Consider the following 27,907-nt stretch of genomic DNA (forward strand, 5'->3'; position numbering starts at 1 on the left):
ATTTGAAAATAGCAGATGCAACACCTTGTAAGCTTGATATTCTATCTGATATTTTCAAAAGATTTGTATTCATTTTAAAGCTTGTGAAATGGGACATTCTCATGAGTACTTTTACTTTTGTACTTTAAGTACATTTTGATGTACTTACTTTACTCTCTCAAGTAACATTTTGAACACAGGCCTTTTACTTGTAACAGAGCATTCTTATATTGTGGTATTGCTACTTTTACTTAAGTCAAATATCTGAGTACTTCTTCCGCCACATGGTCCCATGTTATCATTCATAAAACTTGACGGTAAAGAGGGACATTTCCGAGGTGACTTGAACGCACCGCAACTTTAGTTTCGGTTAGACGGTGAAGACGTCGAGGTGAGTCTTTCTAAACACATTACACCTTATTCATGTCAATTCATTCAACCAAAACCTTCCTAAAGTCAACACGTTTGGAGAGAGGTTGTCATTAGCTGTATGGATCTCTCCGAGGTTACATATTGTGCTTTAATGGTCAGTTTAAGACAGTAGTTCACAGATCTGGCTAGACATCTCACATGACGCTCGTCTGTCACAAGCGTCATGGCGCTACTTGTTCCTGGTTTTTGAAAATTTTACATTTACAACCCGTACATCTACATAAACGTTCAGATTTCAAATATAAAGTCTTGGCCCCACGGCCACGGATGTTACAAGTTAAAAGCGCCCGAGTGTAAATACCTGTATATTCCGTATTGTTCAATAAAAAGCATTTTAATCCGATTGCCGGCCATTTTCTATTTTCTTTTAATAATGTATCAGTGTGCTATACACCTCGCAACCGACAGGGGCGCGTAATTGAAAGCATCAGAAAAAAATCTGAGAAAATGGCTGGCGATCGGATTAAAAAGCTTTTTATTGAACAATACGGAAGATACGGGTACTTAGACCCATGCGCTTTAACTTGTAACATCCGTGGCCGGGGGGTCAGCACTTTATATTTGAAATCTGAACGTTAATGTAGATGTACTGGTTTTAAATGTAAAATCTTCAAAAAACAAGTAGCGCCATGACTGTCATGACAGTCATGTTTCAGAGCTAGCTAGACATCATGAGATAGTATCATAATAACTGCCAGTGGTTGAAAGTAACTAATTGTATATTTACTCAAGTACAATTTTGAGGTATTTTTTACTTTACTGGAATATTTCCAATTTCCAATACTTTCACTTCTACTCCACATCTCGGATCCAAATATTGTACTTTTTACTCCACTACAATTACTTGAAAACTTTAGTTACTAGTTACTTTGTAGTTTTTGATCATTATTACAAAACACACATTAACCACTTCAGCCCTATACATTTCGGCCATTTGAAAATAGCCATCTACCATGGTAGATCTGCTATTTTCTCAAGATGTGTATACATTTGAAACCTATGAAATGGAACATTCTGCATAATAAGTACTTTTACTTTTGGTACTCTAAGTACATTTTGATACCAATTACTTATGTACTTTTACTCAAGTTCATTTTTAATTCCGGACTTTTACTTTTTACATTGCCGATTGATACTTTTACTTAAATAATGTGAGTACACTGATAACTGCCCCCACTACACCAAATCTCCTTGCCCAAAATAGCAGTTCTATTAGTGTGCTTGTAGATCTGCTATTTTCAAGGTCCAGTAAGTGATATTGTTTTGTTAGGATAAGTATTAAATAGCTCTATATTATGATAGTAATCATTGCCATGTGTTTGTTCAATAACAGAGGAATTTTATCTCCAGCTCTTTAGTAAACAGAAAATACATTTCCTGCCCCTAAATGGGTTAAGAGCTGGAGAGGCGGGGAGACTCCTGTTACTGAACAAACACTATAGCAGAACTTATTATATTCTATTTATATATATTTATATTCTTATTATAGAGCATTTAATCTTTTAACCCTTTAAGACCGGGAACGCATCTCTGTCATTGTAAGATTTCTATTAAAAAATAGCAGATCTACAAGCTCATAGCGCGGCCCGAGTGCCGCGCCATGAGCTTGTAGATCTGCTATTTTGTTTTAAATCGTGAACATGTGTGCAAATCTTTGAATATCTGTATTTCCGTAGCGAACATTTTTAACTTCTTGGGGTCCCTGGAACTAAATATTTCGAGATGGGGGTTCGCGGCCAAGATTGATATAATTTTGGGGGTCCTTGACATGAAGAAGTTTGAGAACCACTGATTATAGCAACATATTATCTTTTTTTTTCTTAAAAAAAAAAGGATTCGGAAGACATTTGTAGAATCCCCCCAGAAGCAAAGATTTGAGTTAAAAATGTTTGCTTTAAAAAAATATATATTTTCAAAGATGTGCTCAAATTTTCACGATTATCCAAAATAGCAGATCTACAAGCTCATAGCGCGGCACTCGGTGCCGTGCTATGAGCTTGTAGATCTGCTATTTTTGAATAGCCAAATAAATCTTAAAATGACACAGATGCGTTCTCGGTCTTAATGGGTTAACAAAAACAAATCTTTGTTTTAACCAAAAAATATCACTTTACACTAGTGTAGCAGTAGTGTCTTAGCCTGGCTCCAGCCCGTGAATCGCTAGCCACGCCCATTAAAAAAATATGTTCAGGCGATTCTGGTCTGGTGACGCTCTCATAGGAGGTCTCAGCCTCGGTTGAAAATCTGTACGACGAATCGGGATCGGGATAATCCAGTATGAATCAATCGCCAAAGAGTCTTTGAAAAAAAAAACTTTGGCCACGCCCCCATCTCAGCAATCGGCTGCATTGAGAGGGCTTTCAGACTGAATAATGGAGTGAAACGAAATGAAAATTCAGGCTGAGTGTCAGGCTAGTAGTGTCTCAGACCCTCTGCCTGATGACCAAGGAATTCCCCCGGTCAGGGGGGGAATTCCCCTTTAGACGACTGGTTAAGATGTTGGCTTTCTACGCAAGAGACCTGAGTTCGAAACCCGGGCGTTACACTACCATGTCCAGTATATTAAAGATAACAGGTTAGAGAACACATTTCATTGAGGTGTCATCTGTGTTGTAGATGGAAGGAGCGGGTGATCCTCCAGAGATGGAAGAGGATTGTCAGCAGGACCAGGGAGATACAACGGACGCCAAACCTGACCGCAGCGGAAGATTCCTACTCTTTGGACGGTAAATTCCTTAAAAAAACACACACACACACACACACACACACACACACACACACACACACACACACACACACACACACACACACACACACACACACACACAGAGCAGCATGACCTGAAAACGGTGTCCTGAGACCTTTCACACCCGACTTAGAAGGAGAAATGTTGAGTTGTCAAGTGCACTGGTTCTCAAAGTGGGGTCCGGGGGCCGCCCAAGGGTCCTTGACCGGGCTACCAGGGGGTCCCCAGCAAAATGAGGAACTGTTTAATCAGAATCAGCTTGTCGTTACATCACAGGTTTACAGGTGTAAAGAGAAGTGGGTGAAGTTTTGTACAAGAGCCATCCATTTATAGTGTTCAGGAAAGAGAAGAGGAATGGAGATGGACCAGCTCAGATAATCCAATGTCCTAGTAAAGATATTTTACATTGACATGGTGCAGTCAGATATTCCAGATATTCGTGACAATAGTTATAAAAAAGGCTGCATATACAGTAACAAGCCTATTTTATTTGTTGGCTTTTTGAAAATAGTAAATACAAGCTCACGTGTGTACAAGGCAGCTCATGTGTTGTGAACTTGTAGGTCTGCTTTAGTTTTTTTGTATAACGGTAGTATAAATTAAGCATGACGAGCCATTATCAGAATCAGCTTTGTCACATCACAAGTTTACAGAAGTAAAAAAGTGAGATCATTTTTGTGAAAGGCGATCAAACAAGTTATTATCTACATATTTACACATGGTACCTGAGATAAGGTATAAAGGTGCGTGAGAATAGCAGCAGATGTATACTGTGCATGATATACTTATAGACGTTAGTTAAGGTGCTAAAAAAAAAAAAAGCAGATGTATTCCCTCACCAGCTTCTCAACGCATTTGCTGACTATCGGGGTGAGAGCGACAGGTCTCTGCAGACATTCAGGCATGTCACTTTGGCCTTTTTACATCGCTGTGACAAAACCCTAGCCAGTATATACCTTATCTTTTCTCTACTTCACTTACTCATCCGCTTAATGTCACCATCGATCTGCAGATTTGACAAAAAGGCTGCATTATATTGGCCAGAGTGTGGCTGCAACCTTCTCTTCCTCTCGTACCCCTCTGTCGCTCTCCCTCGAATCTTCCGGTGACCTTATAGGCTCTATTCACAGCAGCCATAATATGAAGACATTCACAGGTGTTGCCAATGATACTAATGAAGGCTCTGTTCCATTTAGTCTAGCACAGTGGTTTCCACGACCCCCATAACTACGGGTCCATTTGGTTCCATTTGTACACTCTCAGAGTTACACACCTGTAAGGGGCCATTTGGAAGCCCATGAGGGTCCCTGGACCCCAACTGTAGACCCACTGGTGTTTCCAGTGAGCCAACATGCACAATATCAGCACCCTGACTCTGTTTGACCAGAATGGAACAGAGCCTTCATTAGTATCATTGGTAACACCAGTGAATGTCTTACAATATGGCTGCTGTGAATAGAGCCTATTGTCATCGTAACCTTTGGTTTTTGACCCGTGTTTGTGGTTTAAAAAAAAAAAAAATTACCACAAAGATTGACAGGATGACAGAAACACCGCTCTGTGCACTGAAGTGAACGCGTGCATGTCTTGTCACGCCAGGGGGAGCAGTGAACTGCTGCAGCCTGCGGGTGTGCTGTTGTGCTCTGACCGGAGCAGACAGCAGACAGCTCTGTCTGCATATGATCCACCTATGACATTGGGCTCACGAAGCGCTATACTGTAGCGGCAATTAATTACCGGCGCTACAATTTCACAAAAAACGTTTGGCAAGAAGCATTATTATGAAATTATTTTTTCTTTTCTTTTCTTAAAGCATTATTCTTTGTGGCTGAGCGAGCAATTGAAAGGCGTGTTTGTTCTGGCCATTTATAAGATCTATCCCTTTAATAATAGTAGGATAGGGTGGTAGGATATACAGTAGTTACTAGGATAGTAGCTCTACTGACCGCAGTGACTGGGTTCGATCCCGGGCACTGCCAACTCAGTGAGTAGCACGGCTTCGGTGTGGCAACTCGTGCTGTAAGTTCTGGGAGCTGATGTTGCGCTCTACCTCAGCAATCCATCGCTCCGGGGTCTAGTGTATTGAAATGGGGATAGACTCCCCTCTTATTGTTGATACCGAGTACCAATAATAAACATCTCCAACCCACTTAGTTACTTACTTTGGATAGTAGGATAGGATTTCAAGGGGGCAACCCTGTTCAGCTAAAATGTGATTATGTGATTATCTCGGCTACATTGAAAATGAGGGCCTGCCCCTCAACTGTCCTCCTAGCTGAAATAAAGGTTATGATGATGATTAACTACTTAAAACCCTGTATGGACCGGAGTCCCCCAGGGGTCAATGTTAGACCCCCTCCTGTTTTCCCTCTACACTAAATGTCATCCATAATACATCATCTTCAAGCTCACAAAGTGTCACATTGTGAGATTGTAGATTGGCTATTTTCTGCATTTTTAAAGAACATTTTGAGAAACTAAAATAAAACAAGAAATGAAACAGTCATATATATCAACCCGCACTTGTAGTTTTCTTTCCGTGATCCCGCACTCCAAAAATGCAGCGGGAATGCAAGGCAGACGTTCCAGAACAAACGGCCAGACTTAATGTGCTCGTATGTCAATAAATGTAAACATCCTTATTTGTGGTGAATGGCCTGAATACTTTGCACTCTTTACCCCATCTGAATAGCTTATGTGAGCATAATAAAGAAAACCAGAATAAAAGCAGAATAATATTACTATCCAAAATAAATGAGAAGATTTTGTATTAATTCTACTGTTTCACATACAAACGTGCGCTATTTTAGGCATATGTTCCCCCCAAGATAGGCATAGCTGGGGTTCATTTGGTTAATGCTATTCATAATGATGTAATGATGTTTTCATATTTGCCAATCAAGGTGCACTAATGACTTCATATTGCTGGATGATATGGATAATATTCATAATATGCATGTGCATATGTTTTCATGTTGAGTAGTGTTATTCCTCTGTCATCACTTGTACAAATAGCACCACACTTGTCAAATAACTACACATCAAGGAAACACATTTAAGTTTCCTTGCTATACATCCGGAAAACCGGCACTGCCCACCAGATGCTCAAAGTCCCGGAAGATAACAAAGAAACAGGTGTAAATTAGATCCCATAGTCCCATTTAGATGCCTTATTCTGAGAGGACATTTGCCTTGGTAAAAGCCAGCCATTGAGGAAAAAGTGTTGACTAGCAGCGTCTGTTTGTTGATCAGCCCTGCGTGCTGATAAAAATGTCACATTGTCACATTGTCACAATATGATTATTATCATCACAATATGGATATCAGGGATATCTTATTTTGTCATAATCGCCCCGCCCTATCGTGATGGGACTAGTGGTATCGTGAGTCCTAGTGCCCAGCTACATGATTGATACTTAGTAACCAAATGGACCCATATGGGCCTGTACCTCCCATATGAAACTAAATGGACCTGTATGGGTCTGTAACCCATACAGGTTACGGGGCTCCGTGGGCCTTTGGCATACCAAACTGGGGGTCCCTGAAATAATTTTTAAAAATGTATTTTTTTTGTGTTGAGAAGCACAGCTGTACAGAATACATGTGTGTGTGTGTGTGTGTGTGTGTGTGTGTGTGTGTGTGTGTAGGTATGGAGGGATTGTGTGTCTGTCAGCAAGCAGCAGGGGCAGTTGCGTTGCACTGTGTGACCTCAGCACAGCGGAGGGGTGTAGGGGCCATGCTTGAATAGGCCTTTAGAAAGCTCTGGGTGGTGTTGGGTGTGTGGGGGCGAGCTCTGCTGACTCAGGGGCCTCTCTCGGCGTGCCGCCCCCCCCCCCGACCTCCGGCGAGCACGCCGACCCGATCCAGTCTCCATCCAGCACAACAGAGAGCATGTCAGGATCCTAGCACACAGCCCCCTCTCTCTCGAAAAAAAAAATAAATAAAATTACCCCCCAAACCGAGAAGAAGAAGAAGAAAGGAGAGACGAGAGTCAAGGCGTTTCAGATGCAGAGTGGCGTAGCGCTGAATGATGAACCCAGGTAAGAGATGTTGAGGCTGCCTCCCCTTCCCCCGTTCCCTCCCTCCCTCCCTCCCTCCCACCCGCCACCGATCCCCCTTCCCACACAGCGCCCAACCCCACTGTGCCACCGAGTTGGGCGCTTTGCCCGCCCGCAGTTGACTGGTAGGGTGGCACAATTTGGGGAGAAGGTGGGGGGGGGGGTGGAGGGGGAGGGGGGGTAGGCGGTAAAGTTCTAGATCACATGTTGATCAGAGTATGGCCTGGGTTGGCTGTGTGTGTGTGTGTGTGTGTGTGTGTGTGTGTGTGTGTGTGTGTGTTTGTGTTTGTGTGCATTGTTCCGATGCTTGGGTAACCTGATGACTAGGCCCTTCTGGAAGCAGCCTGGATATTGTGAGCGCCCAATGGGCCCGCTGTGGCTTACCTATCTGGATGGCTCCTTTAAAGAATGGAAATATGACAGGTCGGTGAGAATTGCCACTCGTGAAAGATTTCCTCTTGTCGCTGGATATACTTTTTTTTTCGATTTGCCCAAAGATTTATTTTTTTATACGTTTATGAGAAACATGTTATAACTTCACCTCGTTCCCGGACAGTGGATTACCTTGTGACCCGTTTGGCCATGACCTTAATGCTACATTTGAAAATGTATGTGCTCTTTGGGCTCTGAGTAAGTGGTTTCAGGGCAGTTTTTTATACGCTTAAAGTTGAGTTTGTCTCATTGTCGTAAGTCGAAAGTTGAATATGTGTCTTTGAAATTCATCTTGTGAACTCTAAACGTCCTTACACCCAAGAACATATTTTTTTAGTGTGTGTGTGTGATAAATTTGCCTGAAAATACGATGTTTTAAAGTAGTTATTTGTGTCATGAGTATATCCACACAGAATGGGAATATTACCTTTGAAACAACATCGTTTTTTCATTGTGAATAAAACCATCAACCTGTGTGAATGACGCATCATCTATATGAGTAGTTTGATTTGAAATATTCACAGACACATTTTCAGATCGTTTATACATCACGCTCGTGGTGTTCAAAGACCTTCAGAGTGAAAGATTTGATGGAATTTGCGAGAACTAAGAATAGGAAGTTGAGCTTCATTACGAAGCTTCCACCACTTGTAGGCCGCTGTCCTTTCATTTGTTTTAATTCACTTTAAAAGATTATATTCTTTTTAACATTTACATATTACATACTTCCATTACACTGGCTTTGTTTGATGATTGTTAATGGTGGTGCTGTTATTTTATCATCCTTTAATAACATTGCTCTGTCTTATCCCGTGTTTTTGTGTGAACATTCTACTTGCCTTCATTCTATGACTTGTCAAAATACACACATTTTCACTTCAAGTTATTCACTTATGTGTAAGCAATACAGTAACGGTTGCATTGTAGTGGAAATTGTACTGAATATCATGTATTGTATTGATCTGTTAGGGGAAATTGTGTCTGACAGGAACACAATTTTAACTTTAACTATTGATTAGCTTCTTAGCGATTATCCTATTGATTACTTTTTCGATTAATTGAATGATCGATGGATCATCAAATCGCCTCGTTTTTGTATAGACCTTTTTTTTTAATTATCGACTTAATTGATTCACCTGATTAACCTCTTAAACCCTATGTTATACTTCGTAGAACAACAGTAGGAAGATACCGATCTACAAGCTCGCAATTCGACAAGTTGTTGTGTGCTTGTAGATCGGCTATTTTTGGAACGATTATTTTATAAAAATCGATAACTTTCTACATTTGATTAAATCGGTTAGTCTGATCAGCTGTTGCACCTCTACTTTGACTTGAAGAAAACATTAACTTTTCTCTCGATGTTTGTGTGTGTGTGTGTGTGTGTGTGTGTGTGTGTGTGTGTGTGTGTGTGTGTGTGTGTGTGTGTGTGTGTGTGTGTGTGTGTGTGTGTGTGTGTGTGTGTGTATGTGCACGTGCACTTGGTCAGTAAGAAGAATAAGGATGGCCAGCCGCGGGAGCAGGATTACTCTTCTGAAAGCCATTACCGAATTGTTTCACCAACATTCCAGTATAAGATGAGCCACCAGCGTGTGGGCAAGTGCATCATCATCAACAACAAAAACTTTGATGAGAAGACGGGTAAGATGTCCGACAACCTCATAGATCAGTGCACAATACATGACATATAGAGTACAGAAGTCCTGACGTCACTCGTCCATCCCCAGGGTCGTAATTTCTCTATGGAGAATAACATTGGGTCATCATAGAATCGTCTCATGTGAGAATTGTGGTCCAAAAATAAACAAACTGTCTCGGCGATATTGTCAGGGAGGTGGCTCTGTATCGTTTATGATAGTCAGTCACTCGTATTTGAAACAGTCCGTTTCTGCCAAAAATGTAACTAATTTGGCGGAAGTAACATTAGCGTTTTCTCACCGTCAGTTGATGCTTCAGTGTTCAAATGAAACCAAATGGACCCGTACGGGTCCATTTGGTTTCACTTTGTACACTCTGACTTAACCACTTGAAGCCTAGCATCACTATTCTCAACATTCACAGGAAAATCTACAAATCTACGCAGATCTACAAGCTCCCAACAGGTTGTGTTGCGATACATTGGGAGGTTGTACATTGGCTATTTTTGGCGAGTGTAGAGCAAAAACAGGAAGCGGGCCTTGTAGAGTCCTGGGGGACCACGGTCAACTAAGTATATAGGGTTTGAAGTGGTTACATTTGGATGTTACTGTTTGGCTTCCAAAGTGTTGTCCTTGAATGGTTACCAGCGGTGTCTTATAGACATTTGGAAAACATCACTTGATAATAATATAAATATGGACCTGAGGGCCAACTTATATCCAATCCAGTACTCCTCCAAAATGACTTAAATACGTGTGTTAACCACTCAGATTTCCTTTAATGTTTTGAATAATTTAGGGTGCCCAGTAATAGGACATTAATACTGTACACACGGGTGATAAATTAAAGGAAAAACCTGAATAAATTGAGTCGAGAAACAGGTTTAGCAGGGCTCAGTAGGAGGGGAATCGGTGACAGTGGGATTTTTCCATTCAAATGTACTTGGTGTGCGTGGCACTGCTTTCCATGCACCAGGTATACTCACAGTACATCACATCACACTGAAATAAGATCAAATGTAACATACTGTCTGGACAGAGGCTCCTCTTGGACAGAGGCTCCTCGTGAGTATAGATACATACCGGTGTTGATTTCGTCGACTAAGGCCTTGGCTACACGTACATGGATCTTTTACTAAACGGATATTTTAGTCCTCCGTTTTTAAAAAGAATCCCTGGCCACATGACAAAGATAAACAAAAATCCCTGTCCACACGTAGACGCAGAAACGCATCGATCAGCTGCAAGTTTCAATTTTATATCAGATTTTATATTTACATTTATTTTATAATTATATATATGAGGGGCCAAATACAAATACATTTGTAATAACATGTTAAGGCCCAATACTGCAATAGCTGCATTATTTTAATAGCATACGTGAACATAAACGAAAACAACATTATTAGGGCGCAGCTGCAGCGCAAACAGTAGCCATGGTTCACATGACGCTGTCGAGTCTCTGGTTTATAGTGGTGTTCGTTTTTTTTTTACATTGCCAACTCTCACATGTACATAAACGTTCAGATTTCAAATATAAAGTGCTTACCCCTGAGCCACGGATGTTACAAGGCAATCCGGACCGTGATAAGTACCCGTATCTCCCGTATTGTTCAATAAAAAACATTTTAATCCCATCGCCGGCCATTTTCTTTTTCTGTTATTTTATTTTGGTAATGTATCAGAGTGCAATACACCTTCCAACCATTGGTGTCGCATGGTTGAAAGCATCGGAGAAAATTTGGAGAAAATGGCCGACGATCGGATTAAAATGCTTTTTATTGAACAATACGGGAGATACGGGTACTTATCGCGGACCGGATCGCCTTGTAACGTCCGTGGCTCAGGGGTAAGCACTTTATATTTGAAATCTGAACGTTTATGTAGGCTACATGTGAGAGTTGGCAATGTAAAAACATCGAACACCACTATAAAGCAGGGACTCTCGGCACCGGGGCGATTGTGTTTTAGGACGACAGACCCCACATTCAATCTGTGTACGCGCCGTGTGTTCTACTTGGCGCAGAGAAAGAGGGTTTTCGTCACACAGTGAATGAGCTACTTTTCCCACCACTGTCTTGTTATTAATTATGACATTATTTAGCCATAAATGAGCGTGCCTTGTTTCATAGACTGTAAATGTTGCTCTCTCTCTCTCTTCATTTATTATTAATGACCATGAGCAGTCCGGTGTTTATATTATTATATTATTTATTATTATAATGACCATGTGCGAATGCGCGATGACGTCATCGTTTCTCAAAATCTCCGGATTACATGTCCACACAGATCCACTGAAACGCATGTTTTGGAAAACCTTCACTTATTTATCCGTTTACAAAAATATCCGTTTTAGCGGCCAAAAACACCGTTTGCGTGTGGCTGAAAGGCCCAAACGCACACAAAAATGTCCGTTTACAAAAAGATCCATGTACGTGTAGCCAAGGCCTAAAACTATGAGGAAAAACGTCCGTCGACTACCTTTTTTCACCAACGAAAATGAAATAAAAACGAAATAAAAACTAAGCTACGATGACTAAAACTAAGACTAAATATATTGACAATTTTGTCAACAAATATAAACTAGACTAAAATGTTAGTGAGGGACTAGTGGAGAAGATATCCAGTAGAACTAAAAGACAAGTCATTTTATGTTTGGTTGCGCTTGGGTGTTGCGCCCTGAAAATAGCAGATCTACAAGCTCACAACGTGCGTTGTGAGCTTGTAGATCTGCTATTTTCAGCACGCAACCAAGTGTAAAATCAGCCATTACGATGCCATCATCAAGGCTCGCCAAAATACATTTTAGTCGACTAAATCAACTGTATTTAGTCGACTTTAATCTTTCCACATTTCAAATGACTAAAATATGACTAAATAGAATTTTATTCCAAAGACTATGACTAAAACTAAATACAAATTTGCTGTCAAAATCAACACTGATACATGCAGCAGGAGGTCTCTCCACTATTAAAACCATCATAATTCGCTGAATCTCAACCGATTTTCAAGCGCTTTAATTTGGCATGGTGATATAGTAGGATACTTGGTTAACCCATTTAGACCTGAGGCCTATTCTAAAGATGCCTTCTAAATATTTTTGAATAAAAATAAAAATATTATAATAATGTTGCTATATACTGTATACAGCAACAACAACCCCAAAAGGGGTTCCCGGATAGAAAAGTATAGTTAGGTATTCTAGGTCGAAATGGGTTAAATAAAAAATGTGTGCTTTCATACCAAAGCACATTATCTTACGTAGATTATTATTTTTTGTCTCCGGTACTTTAACAGTTACAACTCATATATATTTCTTGCAGTGAAGTTATGGCACGTTGCCCCTGCCAATATGGCGACAAAGCTGACATACAGCCGGGCGTCCAGTGCAGCGCTTGAGCAGCGGCGCATACAGAACTTGTCCCATGATTGGGCCTGGGAAAATCTTTGAGATGACAAAGCTCCACTAGAGGCTCTTCCACCGTTGACAGTGAATCACTGTTAAAATCACTGGAAGTTAAAATGGTGTGATGTGTCATGGAACCATAATCCATACAAATTAATTGAATTAAATGAACACACACATAGTTACGTTACACATATGTTTTATGGTACATGTATTGATACACGTTTTGAATGGTTGGTTGGATGATTGATTGATTGATCTTACAATGCATACCTATGCATAAACATATGTATGTGTACATATCAGTCAAAAGGATAAAGCGTTTTTCCATTGTGGTCCTTTGATTATGATTTCATTGATTTCATAATACAGTGTATGGGGGTGGAGCTTAGCCCCAAGTCACAACTGTCAGTTCTCAATCGATCTCTATTTCACCTACTGTCTGTAACTTAATAGTGCAGATAAAATTAAATAGTTTCTGGTAGCATTTTAGGCAAGAAATAGGCCATGCAGTTGATGAAGATTGATTAATTTCACATTTACAATGGTGTTATGTTATCACTTCATAGTAACCAACAACTCAAATGTTTTTTAACAACAGACTTCCATCTCCTGTCCTCAACACTCCTTCACTCCTTAACTATCGGCACCCTCTGCTGGCTGGATGCTGTAACGTGAAGATTAGATAAAGCCACAATAGACAGGTTTAGCCAGAGAAGACAAACCTCAGTGAAACTCTAATAGACCAATTATTTGTTTACTAACATTGAGACTGGACGCACAGGTGATTGTTTCATGCAATCAATTGCCAACATATTGTTTCGGGGAGCGCTGGTTTCAGTTCATTCAACCTCCTCTTGTGTGTTGGCTAGTGAGGCGCTTCCTAGCGAGACATGACAGAATGGGTTTCATTTGGTGCCGGCCTGCGCGCGCATACTGGTTCTTATCAGTGTGACGTCGTCTGTTAAGGGGGTCTATATAATTGACATAATCTCATAAGCAGGGTACATGGACCTGTTAACATAAACAGTACAATCCTCAGTGTTAAGTTGCTTGAGAGTGTACGAATGGACCCTTACAGTCTCAAAGTTATTTTTACGATGCCACATTTCTATGATTGTAACTATAGATTATTTTCATAGCTATTATTCTTTGGATAATTATTTATTACGTCATTTAATGTATTTTTTATTTTTTATTTGTTATTCATCAATGACTCGACAGGAGAAAATTCAAATATAATTTTATATAATCGAATAAATCAATTAGTCGGATTTTATTGTAAGCCATATTTTATGCTTTGCCTTGCAATGGTGTTAGGAAAAAATAGCTCATCTATTTTAGCTATTTTCCTGAATGTGAAAAAACAACAACAAACAAAATTTCTAATTTCTGGCCAAAATGAGTTTTGTTTTTATTATGTGCACTTTGTTATGCATTGCTTTATTTGTATATATAATTGATTAAATCTATTAGTTCGATCAACTGTTGCACCCCTACACACACACGTACATTTCAGACTCATTATTGTGTATCAATCACACAGGGATGAACGTCCGCAACGGCACGGACAGAGACGCAGGCGAGCTCTTCAAGTGCTTCAAGAGCCTGGGCTTTGACGTGTGCATCTACAACGACCAGACCTGTGAGAAGATGGAGCGTCTCCTCAAAGATGGTGAGTCCTGGATCGCTCACAGACACAGGGCTACACAGTGGAAGCCACCTGGACCAGGGGAGCCAAATGGAAAGGAGAGGGAAATATAAAGAGGATTGACTTTTATAAAATGACAGAAAAGAAATAATGATCGTGGTTACAATATTATAGAAATAATCAGGATCATAATTTTAGTCATAATCATGCGGCCCTAAATGTGACCGTTCCATGATAACTGATAAACTAAATAGTTAATGTCCTAATTGACCCATTGTCAGACTTCTGATTGGTCCCTGTGACTCCCTGACCGACCAACCAGCAAGCTCCTTGCTGGTTTTGTGACATATAGCTTGTCTTATGTCTTTTTGCATAAAATGTAGTAGTTGTTATTTTTTTCTCAGCATTTATCATTGTATTATCATTTTCATATGAAATACTTAGCTTAGATTCAATTCAGGTCACGTAAAGTTATTTTATTAAGTTTGCCTGAATTGAACTAATTCAACCTTAATTTATTATAAATGTACCATTCCTTCAGACTCACAAGGCAATCTCAACACTTAGCTCAACTAGGACAATTTCACAGCTTTCATTCTTAGAACTGGTATGTCTAAAAAATAAAAAACGGCATTGCCAATCAAAAGTCTTTAGGGCGGTCCTTCATATTGGAGGGGGGACATGATTGGTTTCCAAAGCAGTGGGCGCAGGTTTGTTAGCGGCTGTAACAAAGATACGTCTACATTGCATTTAGAAGACTCTGGATGTATTGGTAAGTGTAGATGTCTGATCGTCTGGCATTGTGATTTACCATTATTAAACACGCCATGCTGATTAGTGTAGTCACCGAATAGGATTTCTATAGCACTGATTTTCACTTGAGTGAGTGCATGTGGTAGGTTGTATAGGTTTTTGACGGGCGATTATGCAGTGTGTTCTCTTCTCTATGCATCAAATAGGCTCTATGCACAGCAGCCATATTGGGAATGAATTGGGCCCCTTCCTTACTTCCTTCACAGGTGTTACCAATAATACTAATTAAGGCTCCGTTCCATTTAGTGTAGCACAGTGGTTGTCTTATTTTCAAGGACCCCCATAACTCTGAGAGTGTACAAATGGAACCAAATGGACCCTTACGGGTCCATTTGGTTCCATTTGTACACTCTCAGAGTTACACACCCACCATAAGGGGCCATTTGGGAACCAAAATGGAGCGTTTCTAGTGAGCCAACATGCACGATATCAGCACCCTGACCAGAATGGAACAGAGCCTTCATTAGTATCATTGGTAACACCTGTAAAGGAAGTAAGAAGAGGCCCAATTTCTTTCCAATATGGCTGTTGTGCATATAGCCTATAGTGCTGCTTGGACTGGTACCTTTTCCCCATGCTGATGCCCAAGGCAACCGTCTGTGTACTAGGTTGATGTAGCTGTGTTTTCAAACATTTCAGATGAAATGTTTAATGATCACATTGTAAAATGCTACATTCAATCTGACACTTTCGTCACGGTGAACCATTTATTGCAGTGATATTGGCCGTGTGGCTCTGCCCCCGTGATACTACAGATGATGACTCACACTCTGAGATCACAAACCCCACCCCCCCCCCCCCTGAAGCAGAGCCTAAAGATGAGAGTTATTACGTGGACATGACGACACCATTTGAACTCTTCATGGGGCATAACTTAACCCATTAAGACCGGGAACGCATCTGTGTCATTTTAGATTTCTTTGGCTTTTCAAAAATAGCAGATCTACAAGCTCATAGTCAGGCACTGAGTGCCGCGCTATGAGCTTGTAGATTTTTTGAATCGTGACATTTTTAACATTTTTAATCTTCTGGGGATTCTACAAATGTCTTCTAAATCCTAACGTTGCGATATCAGTGGTCTCAAGCTATTTGTCAAGGACCCCCCAAATGATATGTATTTGTCCGCGGACCCCCCCATCTCAAAATATTTTGTTCCAGGGACCCCCAGAAGCAAAGATTTGAGTTAAAAAAAACTATATATACTTTCAAAGATTTACACACATTTTCATTTCAGTTTTCAAAAATAGCAGATCTACAAGCTCATAGTGCGGCACTCGGTGCTGCGCTATGAGCTTGTACATCTGCTATTTTTGAATCGCCAAAGAAATCTTAAAATGACACGGATGCGTTCTCGGGCTTAAATAGGCCGCCATTGGATAGATTGAACCGTCAGGATTGAGGATGTATGATTGTGTTAGATTGTGGGCGTATGTACCCTGTAATTGGAGGGTGAATGAGCATGCACCAGCTTGACTTCCGTGCCTGCCCAAACTACCGTGATGCTTGATTAACCTAATTTATTTGTGAGAACCACATTAGCCAGGGAGCTAGGTAGTGAGTTTTCTTGTTTTCCTTATTGTAGCTGAAACTGGAGAACATGAATAGGTCATTTGTACAAAACCAGTAATACCTTTTTGAAGTCTCATTTCACTATGATTCTGGGTCCTTCTGGTTCTACACAGTACCTGGGCAGCTATAGCCGAGTGGGTAGATAGAGTCCGGCCGTCTGGCCTTGGAAAAGGTTGCCGGGTCACGCTCTGCTCAGTCCCTGAGCATGAGTCCCCTGAGCAAGACCCTTAAAGGACGACTTCACCACTTTTCAACATATCTTCATATAATAGGTCCTCACTAATGCTCATGATAAAATGGTAAAAAAAAAATCTAATCAGTCTGTGTCTCAGAGGAGGGCAGTTCAGAAACCCGTCTACCAGTGACATCATCGATGGGGAATCCAAGCTAATAGAAACTGCAGGCTTTGTATTCCTGGAAAGTTACAATGCAATAATAGATCCCATTGTTCTCACCTTAATAAAAATCTGAATACAAAAATTGTAATCTTTTTGGAAAAAAGAATCCTGCCTAACAATGATATCACTGGTAGACGGGTTTCTTGACTGTCCACAGCCCTCCTATGTGACACAGACCAAGTAGAACATTTTTTTATCATTTTATCATGAGCATTAGTGAGGACCTATTATATGAAGATATGTTGAAAAGTGGTGAAGTCGTCCTTTAACCCCCCTAACAGCTCCCCAACCGAGCGCTCATCTGAGCACTGGCTTTGTGTGTGTGTTTATGTGTGTGTTGGGTTAGCCTCGCAGGAAGACCACAGTGACAGCTCGTGTTTCGCCTGTATCCTTTTGAGCCACGGCGAGGAGGGTATGATATACGGCACGGACGGCGCCATGCCCATCAAGACCATGACCTCGCTGTTCAGAGGGGACATGTGCAAGAGCTTAGTGGGCAAGCCAAAACTCTTCTTCATCCAGGTATGCATTTGCAGACACGTGGCCCGTTTTATGTGTCCGGTTCTGGCTGTTTTCTTACGGAGACTGGGCTTTTTGAAAAAGGACATAATATGCTTGTTGATTGTTCGTGCGGATGCATTACTGGCAGTAATGTCTGATTTTCAAGTTTTCAGCTCACTACTGTGAGCCAAGCAGAAAACAAAAGACAACACAACCAAGTTTTACCGTGGCACTAAATGGCTCTTAACTCTCTCAGTGCCACGCCCCAAGATACCCCAAGTTTTCCCCGAGTACCCTCGCTGCCAGAACGAGAAATCCAGAGTTTTTACTTTTTACTGTGGTCGCGCTATTCTATTTATTTTTCATGATCACTTTCACTTCCTGACTCCTTCAGAGTCACTGGGTTCCGTTTTCATGACGCAGATTCCGTTTCCGGTTCTCATTTTTTTCCCGCGGTCATTTTCGGCCAGAATAGGGAAAGTCACGGTTTTTCACACGGTATACAAAACGAACGGAGAGGTCTACTGCTACTCTCTTTGGTCTGGGTGACGATCAGTCATCGTAGTCGTGTATAACATCGTATTTTAACCCGATCAGAAATTGTCGAAAACGTCACATCCGTTTATGACCGGATGTGACGTCGGCCTGTTTGGGAGGGGGCGAGCGAGTCAACGAGGTGATCAATGTCTCGATTTGTCGCTCTCTACTGGTAGAACTGTCGTATGAGTTTACAACTGCATATAGACAAGCTATTTGAAAATTAAATTACAAAATAACACAAAAAAAAAAATGTAATCGAACCACTTAAACCTTCTACACTTAGTTGACCGGCTGCCCCAGGGCTCTCTCCTTTTTTCCCCCTATACAACAAATCTTTTAGCTGAAAATAGCCAATCTACAAGCTTTAAGATTGTCTCTTTTCGCCAAATGTTTGCCCCAGAACAGGGACTAGCTAGGGTTCAAGTGGTTACATAAAGGCTGTATTGTTGATTTCACATGCATAATGTCCTCTTTCAGACTGCCACGTCGACACGAATGGAACACATTTCATATCTCTACTTCTAAATGTTCAATTCTTAATTGCCTCACCAGGTCATCGTTGAGAAAGCTACTCAGGATCTCAGTGAAATGTCATTTCATTTGCTCCACCAGGCTTGCCGCGGTTCCGAGTTCGACGATGGTATACAGACAGATTCGGGACCCCCGAACGATACCCTCGAGACGGACGCTAATCCCCGGCATAAAATCCCTGTCGAGGCAGATTTCCTCTTTGCCTACTCGACCGTGCCAGGTAAAGGTCACAGCGCGCACCTGTCAGTTCCACAAAACATTTGTCTCGTTTGCAAGGTAGATTAGGAGTGTCTGATAACAAGCATAGGATACATCCTTGTCAGGATCCTTGATTTGGTGAAAGTTTGTTGAAAAACAGGGAGGTTTATTGGCTGAGTAGGATATCCCATAAGCAGGGGTGCACATAACTGGTGCGCAGGTGCGCATGCGCACCCAAAATAAAAAATGCGCACCACATCAGGCAACGCGAGGCGCTTTTGCGCACCAACAGCTGGGACAGGAATTTCCAAGCTTTTATTTTTTAGCAAAACTAAAAAATAAAAGCCTGGAGATCGAGGCTAGGAATTTACTTCCTGAAGCCACACTCACACAATCACTCTAAAGCACCCGTCGGCCCCATGTACAGCCATTAGGCGGAGGGGTAGAGATATGACTCGCGTCGCCTCGCATCGCCCCGCATTGCCTGGCTGCGTGCACGCAGCCAGCAGCGGCTGTTAGAGGCACTCGTCACCGATGATGAACGCACCGTAATGGTGCAAAATATGCCGTGAACGTCCCAATCTGGCGGATAAAATCAGCGCAGCAGCACAGGGCACCAACCTTGTGGGCTTTATCTAACAACGTGAGAAAAAAAACGGCGAAAATCGGCGGAGTTTAGAAGCAGATCGTCCTTTTTTTCTCGCCCCCCCCCCCCCCCCCCCCCGTTGACAAAACTGTCCGATGGCACCGTGCTGACCCCCCCCCCCCCCCCCCCCGTTGACAAAACTGTCCGGGCTGAACCCCCACCCCCCCCCCGTTGACAAAACGGGACGGGCTGAACCCCCCCCCGTTGACAAAATGGGACGGGCGCCATGCGCACCAAGTCACATGTCCAGGTTCTCTTCTGCGTACCAGACCTAAAAAGTTATGTGCACCCCTGCCCATAAGGCTGTCCTGTTAGGCCAATGACCCTTAAGTCCGGTTATTTCAACCACATAAGCTCTATTTCATATACTAGGCCTATCTTACATAGTACTTACTTTAGTTTCATGAATGTACCAAAGTACCCATCATAATTTTTTTTTCATCACTAGAAAGTATTCCACTTCCAAGGAAATATGACATTTTTGACACCAATAAACCTTCACCGGGTTATATGCATCTTAAAAATCACGTTGGGGCAATTAAAAAGGATGAAATGTGCTATAACATCTCCTGCCACAAGGTGGCCGCAGTGCACCCAGCTGATTTTCACACAATGACAAAAATGTGACTGCCATAGATAAAAGAAGGAATTTCACACTTGCATTCACGCAATGTATCTTGGGATAGTATTCTAGACTCTGAATTGGAAGTGTGAATCACTGTATTTAACATTCAGAGTCTGTGTTTTTACATTTAATTGATTCTAGAAGCTGTAGTTCCAAAACTGGTGGGTCAAACTAAGCTACCAATATCTCATGCTATGAATCTCTCACATGAAAAAAAGACCAGCGTTTGCTACGTTGGGCCACATATGAATGAATGTATGAATATGATACTGTATGTGTCTGATCACTTACAGCAGTGGTTCTCAAACTTTTTCATGTCAAGGACCCCCAAATTGACACTTATTAGCCCGCGGACCCCCATTTGAATAGATATGCCAGGGACCCCCATAAGAGAAGATTTTTACGGCTCATTAGCAGTGATTCTCAACCATTTTAATTTCAAGGACCCCCAGTTTGACATGCATTTAGGCTACGGACCCCCATTTAATGACATTTATATCTCTGGGACCCCAATTCATATTGTAAAATCAATGTTAATCTAACTCTGAGAGTGTACAAATGGACCCTAACGGGTCCATTTGGTTCCATTTGTACACTCTCAGAGTTACAGACCCATAAGGGTCCATTTGGTTCCTGTCCATCATTTAGCTGGGGACCCCCTGGAACCCCCTCAAGTACCCCTGGGGGTCCCCGGACCCCACTTTGAGAACCAACGACTTACAGTACCCCAGCGAGTTGCTCAGCCCGTCAATGAAAAAATGCAGTTTTACAATTAATTAATTATAATCATAAAGAGGTAGGCCTAATAAACAATAATCAGCATGCATAATAAACATGTGTTGTTCATCTCCTTATAGGCCTATTTGTCTACAGGCCAGTAATACAATTATGTAGGGTTACTGTTATCAGGCTGAGAGTTCTAATTCCATCTGCTTCTTGTACAGTTCCCTCTTTTGGTGGCAGCCGTGCGAAAAGGCAGCAATGATATTACTCTGGAGTCAGAGGGTGTGCATAGTGCTGTCACGATTACAACATTAACCCAATTAAGACCTGAGGCCGATTCTACAAATGCCTTCTAAATCAGCAGTTCTCACACTTTCAAGAAGAAAAAAAATAAAATAAAAATATTAGATGTACTGTAGCAGCTCATGCTTTCTTTTAATGGGTTAAGTTGACGATTAATTGTCACACAAATAATTGTGATTAACGATCTAATACTGTTTTTGGCATTGAACATTTAAGCATAAGAACTTAATTTATGTTTGCCTTTTAGGCTTCGTAATAAAAAATTGCACAGGGCAGATATGACAAATAACGTAAATATACAAAGAAATTGCTGGCATATTTAATAATTTTAAAAAATGTAAAAATAGCAGCTGCGTTGTAAGCTTGTTGATCTGCTATTTTTGGAAAATGTTTGAACATTTTTCAACATGCAAACGATTATGATGATTATGCTAAATAATTGCAATTATCACAAATAATTGTGAATAGGCGATTATGTAATAATTGTGACAGGCCTAGGTGTGCTCTGTTTTTTGTCTTTGGTCCTGCCATAAAAGCCAGGTTAAAGGGATAGTTCAACCCCAAAATGTATTTTTTCTATCGATTAGTCACCCCATGGAGACTTGAATTCATGGATACTTTTTTGTTTTTGTCGCATTCCTAAGACAATAATTTGATGACCAGCTGACCGGTAGGCAGCGCTTTCGGTAAGAGACACAAAGAAGACTCTTTGTGTCTCCTACCGGAACCGCTGCCGGTCATCAAATTATTGGCTTAGGAACGTGACGAAAACAAAAAAGATATCCATGAATGAAGTCTCCATGGGGTGAGTAATTGATAGAAAGAAATTAATTAAGGTTGTGGCTGAAACGGTTAGGCCACGGCCAATACAGGGACATGACTGCTGCAGCAGTGTTGGCACCGTTGTCTGTGGTTTTGGTCCACAGGCCCAGAGTTTATTCTCATCGAAGTGCTGCGTGTCTGCTTGGGCTCCACATTGCACAATATATAAATCAGTTTCAGCATTGACATCTCAATGTGCACGTGCCATAGTGAGATCGCAAAGGATGCAGTGTAGCTAAGGCATATTGGGCCAGTCACATTGTACAATTTTACTGCTTGATGGAAGGAAAACTAAATGCAACACAGTTCCATGACTAATCTGGAAGGAAATAATTGAATGATTTCTTGGTAGCTGGTCTTGCACATTTTGCATTCATTGAGGCGTCGTCAACCAGATTATTGAAAAAAACAAATTTCACACTCTAAAATCACACTAATCATTGCAACAGTGATATATTCTTTTAACATTTAGCTACTGAAGTTATTCTTTAAACATTTAGCTACTGAAGTTAGATCTGAAGAAATGATATAACTTACTTTTTTATATCGCCATATATATTACAAAAAAAACAAAAACGTTGCAATTTCAGTTATTTCCAATATCATTCAGCTCTAATGTCTGCTATGGCTTTCATAACTGGTCTGGAGCCATTTAGACATTCCACTCAGGTGTCATGACGTGGACCGCCAGGAACATGTATTGTATGGTGTCACCTTAACTGACGACCACAGTTGTCACTGGATAGCTGCCTGCTGTCAACAGCAGCTCTGTTGCTCTTGTCTAAATGTATTGTGAAATTCTGGAATGCCTGTTTTAGAAAAAGTAATTAACATTCAGGCAGTCTAGACTCTAAAGCTTTGATCACGTTCTTAAAGGGTAAGACCACTTTGGTTGAGGTTTGGGTTGTGTAGTTACCTTGCCATGATGTAACTCCAAAGGTGGGCAAGAAATAAAAAAAAATTGCTCCATTGATTAGAAATTGATAATTCAAAATATGCTCCTCATTGACTTACATTGTACGGTAAAACAGCTCTCAAAGTCACTCTTTTAACATGTAAATGAACCCAAACAAAGTTGATTCAGACAATATAGAGCATCACCAAACCCAGTACTGCTTTTTTTTTTTATAAAAATGTCAACTTCCTGTTGATTTTACTATTTGGAGATCTGGATCCGGATCCGCCGATCCAGTCCGGGTTTTTTACTTATTAAAAATGGCAAAATCAACAGGAAGTTGACATTTTTATTTTAAAAAAAAAACAGTACTGGGTTTGGTGATGTTCTATATTGTCTGAATCAACTTTGTTTGCGTTCGTTTTTGTGCTAAAAGAGTGACTTTGAGAGCTGTTTTACCGTACAATGTAAGTCAATGAGGAGCATATTTTGAATTATCCATTTCTAATCAATGGAGCAATTATTTTTGATTTCTTGCCCACCTTTGGAGTTACATCATGGCAAGGTAAATACACAACCCAAACCTCTACCAAAGTGGTCTTGCCCTTTAAACAAGTTTCTTCCCACTTTGTGGAAACGGAGCATTTCTTTTGCCGATCCTGTGCATCACAGCACATTTTCCCCTTTGGACTTGGTTGCTTTCCAAATGCACCTGTTATTGACGGTTGTGTGGTGTGGTGGGCCTTTCAACTTGACGACAAATAATGAAAATATAAATTCTCACACAACCCGGGATACCATATTACCCCCCAACTCTAGTGTGAAGGTGTTTTTGCTATGTTGTATTAGCACACCTGAAAAATGTGCCTTGACGTATGGCTTACTGCTAATTGACTTTAGGAAAGAAGTATTCACTTTATTCATTGATATCATTACTGCACTTCGTGCCTTTTAGTTTGCTGTGTGTCACTGAATGAATGAATGAATGCTACTTGAGTGTTATAGCGGTTTGAGTCTAGTTTGTTGTGGCCGTGTACTTGTGAGAGTACTGTACATGGGATGTGTGTTCCATCGTTCCAGACCCCATTCATTTTTCCACATAGAGATTTCCAAAAAATATTTGTATAAATTATTTTAGAAAAACGAATGGAGTCTGGAACGATGGAACCAGAACATGGCCGCCACTGCTATGCCCTATAGTGTTCAGCATTAGAAATGATTTGGTGCATTCGTTCAGGGTATTACGTGTATAGTGTTCAGTATAAGAAGTGACATGGTGTATTTTTTCAGGGTACTAGAACTATAGTGTTCAGTATTAGAAATGACTTGGTGCTTTCGTTCAGGGTATTACTCATGTAGAACTATAGTGTTCAGTATAAGAAGTGACATGGTGTATTTTTCACGGTACTATTACTATAGTTTTCAGTATAAGAAGTGACATGGTGTATTTTTTCAGGGTACTACTCTTGGAGGAACCCCGGCCGGGGCTCCTGGTTCGTCCAGGCGCTCTGTAACGTCCTCAACGAGTTCGGGAAGCAGCTGGAGATCATGCAGATCCTGACCAGGGTCAACTACATGGTGGCCACCAGCTTCGAGTCCTGGTCCGAAGACCCGCGCTTCAGCGAGAAGAAGCAGATCCCGTGCGTGGTGTCCATGCTGACCAAAGAGCTGTACTTCAACTGACCGCCCAGCTGACCCACGCCGTGACCACGCTGAAAAGCTCATTTAGACTTGGTCGCGTGTCCCTTTGCTTCGACAGAAATGATGAAGTTTCATCGGGGAAAAAAAACAAGGGTCGTGCGATTTAAGTATAAATGACCTGACTGACTGACTGACTGACTGAAGCGCAATACATGGTCCTTCCGACGTCCAAGCCTTTTTTTGGGCGGTGCAACCGCCCCTATATGTGAGGTTTGGACAACGACATTCGCTGCACTGTGATTGGCCACCATTGTACCCCCTAACCCTGCACATTCAATGCAAATCACTGGCCACCATTGCACCCCCCTAACCCTGCACCGTGATTGACCACCATTGTACCCCCCAACCCCTATTCAGGACTGTGATTGGCTAGTGAAACACGTGACACGTGTGCATAGCCCTATAAATAGGGCTTTCACTTTAAAAAAAAAACACATTTATGTTTTTTTTAAGTGAATCACCCATTGTGGACCAACCATTGTTTATTGTTAATAAATAGCACCACACACTTCAGAAATATTACTTTTCTTTAAGTGAACCTCCATCACTGTGATGACCACTGTGACCACACCGCCCACTTCACACTGGGTGTGATTTTTACTTTTTCTTCAGAAAAGGAGTTAACTACATTCTGACGCCATTCAGAACTTCTGATAGCTTTAAATTGGACGCTCCTGCACTCCCAGATGTCTGAACGAGTTCAAAAAGCCAGTCTGAAACAGACGTTTTTCCCAACGTTGAAAGGAGCATGTATTGACCTGAACTGACTGAATGGCTGACTGACTGAACAGACTGACTCACTGACTGACTGTTAAAGGCGCTGACTAAAGCGGTCCAAATATTCAGGGATGATGAGCCCGGTGGGACGTTGCACCTTTTGGGCATGTATGCCATTTTGCATGTCTGAGCTGGGCCCAAACCTCCGAGCTTCTCCAAGAGAATACGAATCTTTACAGTGGCACTCCGCGTTCATGTGTTGATGATGATTACCTGCCTCTCCTTCAGGTTATTCCTTGGAATAATGGCGTCACATTTGATCTGATCTTTGTCGACAGGCAATGTGAAATATCCATGTTATTCCGCCGACCCGGAAAAGTTGCTGCCATTTTTTCCGTGGGTTCGGGGAATCGTATCTGAAAATGGCTTCCTCCTTCTTCCAGCATTGACAGTCGACTTTTTGGAAAGAATTTGTACAGGATTCTAGTGAGCATGGCTCACCTCATAGTGTCCTCACAGCAAATTTTGAATTGACTTCTGACCCCCAAAAACTGAATCAATCCACATTGTTCTGAGAGTCTCTCCAGCAAGTAATCCGAGAGGAGTCTCAAGGACAGATTTGCACAGATATTACTTGAACAGTATTCTGCTATTGTCATAGCGTACAAACCAAACGGCAACATACTTTTATATGTTGTTAGAGCGCTGCCATCGTGAGTGAATGCTGTCTGACTTGATAATAACGACATGCAGCCTGTACTAATAATAATTGCTCTGTAGGATGCACTACTAAATGTTGGGGTACTTTGCTTTGAAGGAAACCGAATATGAAGTCCTGTCAGGCACACTCTGTAAGGAATATCGAATAGCTGGAAAAGTGATCGGGTCATTTTTAGCTATGGCTGTTTTGATGTTTTTCTTTTCTTTTCTTTTCTTTTTCAACTGTCATTGGTCAAAAGAACAACAACATTAAGGGACTCGGTCTCACTCCTATGAGCAAACGAACCTGCCATAGGCTCACACAGTCTCACTGTTAACACACACACACACACACACACACACACACCACGTAGCCGCCCGCTGCTCTCCTCAGGTTCCTTCATGAGCGGACCAAACTTAACCAGTGGCTAAGAAAGTAGCGATCACAACACTTTGAGTCCTAGCAATAAGTAGTCCACTCCATAAAAGCAACAATAATTTGACATTTTGACTGTTTTCTTGAGACGCATAGGCTACATTAATCTGCAGTGTTCAAGATTACAAGTCGGTGTATTTGCACATAACAAAAACAATGCACTTGTCTTTATCACAAAGAAAAGTCTTGTGAATTTCCTCTTTGTATTAAAGGAATGCATACACCCAAATAAGGACTTATTTTCTATCAATTACTCACCGCATGAAACGGTTTAGTCAAATAATAATATTGGCTTATTGTCTCAGGAATGCGACCCAAAAAAGAAATCCATGTATTCAAGGCTTCATTGGGGTGAGTAATTGATCATTTTTGGGGGTTAAGTATTCCTTTTAAACTTAAAATGCCTCACAGTAGCTACTGCACTTGGCGTTCCGAAAGATGTTGAAACATTGGGGGAAATCTAATATCATCTCTGTCGGGTGGGAACCTCACACGTCCAAAACTGATACTTTTCAGGATTCAAATAAAAAAAAAGTAGCGGATCCACAAGTGCCACGTTTTTCGAGCTTCGAGCGCTTTGAGTTTTGAGCTTCGAGCGTTTTGAGCTTGTAGATCTGCTACTTTTGATGCCTTTGTGTGACGCTGTAGGATGACCAAGTCGGCCGTTAATTTACGAAAAGAATATGTAGATAGGAGGTTTCTGCCCGACGTCGACGATATGCTGGATAAGTTGGGATTGTGGCCTAAAGCACAAATGACCACAGGGTTTCACTGTATATCAGTGTGATAGATGTCAGTTTCTACCATTATGCCACAGCAAGAGAACCCTAGCAATGTCTTTCCATTGCTAAATGCACTCCAAAGGATTGTTTGCATCGATTATCTAAAACCAAACTAATAAAACAAAAACAAAACAAAACAACATGAAAAGTTAGATTTATTTAATTTGCTTGCTTTAATTTATTCTTTTTTTTTTTTGGCAGATTTTATCACATTGCCAAAGCTAAAACAAAAGAAACAAAAAAAAAAGAATGTGATAAATATTCGGAGTAAACCAAAAACACATCTTTTTTTTTTAGTTCATGAATAGCGTCATCTGATTGAAAATGTACACAAAAGGTTACAAGTTTAATCATATACATGTAGACTTGCTGAGGGCCATTATAACACACACATATTGTTTTCTGCCATTAACACTTTGCGTTTTTGTCCCGTAGTCGTGATGTGTCTTGTCTGTCAATCACGGAGGCAGCTATTACTGGTAGTGACAAAGTCTGAGCATTCACTGTTTCTCAACGCCGGGTTCGGGGACCACCGGGAGGTCCGAATGGACCCTTAACGGGTATGTAACTCTGAAAGTGTACAAATTCCATTTATACACACTCAGAGTTAAAGAAGCACTTAGTACAGTGTAGATTGGGGTTTGAGTATAGCTTAGCTCAGCGAATC

At 41.2% G+C, this 27,907-nt stretch overlaps 1 protein-coding gene across 1 annotated transcript; it reads left to right on the plus strand.

Moving 5' to 3' along the window:
• Positions 1–332: 332 nt before the first annotated feature.
• casp7 (caspase 7, apoptosis-related cysteine peptidase) lies at positions 333–27,380 on the plus strand. The gene is made up of 7 exons (XM_084077477.1): positions 333–370; positions 3,028–3,137; positions 9,137–9,288; positions 14,237–14,365; positions 17,468–17,643; positions 18,775–18,913; positions 24,362–27,380. The coding sequence occupies exons 2-7, from the start codon at positions 3,028–3,030 to the stop codon at positions 24,586–24,588; spliced, it is 933 nt and encodes a 310-aa protein (XP_083933603.1). The 5' UTR covers positions 333–370; the 3' UTR covers positions 24,589–27,380.
• The last annotated feature ends 527 nt before the right edge of the window (positions 27,381–27,907 follow it).

Source organism: Gymnoscopelus microlampas, assembly GCF_963454915.1.
Source record: "Gymnoscopelus microlampas genome assembly, chromosome: 14".
Taxonomy (NCBI): Eukaryota; Metazoa; Chordata; class Actinopteri; order Myctophiformes; family Myctophidae; genus Gymnoscopelus; species Gymnoscopelus microlampas.

What these genes read in the sequence shown, in the direction of transcription:
- casp7 (XM_084077477.1), top strand. Translation starts at nt 3,028, where the DNA reads ATGGAAGGAGCGGGTGATCCTCCAGAGATGGAAGAGGATTGTCAGCAG. An exon ending in AAACTTTGATGAGAAGACGG is followed by an intron (nt 9,289 to 14,236) that starts GTAAGATGTCCG and finishes TCAATCACACAG; the next exon opens with GGATGAACGTCCGCAACGGC. An exon ending in GGAGCGTCTCCTCAAAGATG is followed by an intron (nt 14,366 to 17,467) that starts GTGAGTCCTGGA and finishes GTGTTGGGTTAG; the next exon opens with CCTCGCAGGAAGACCACAGT.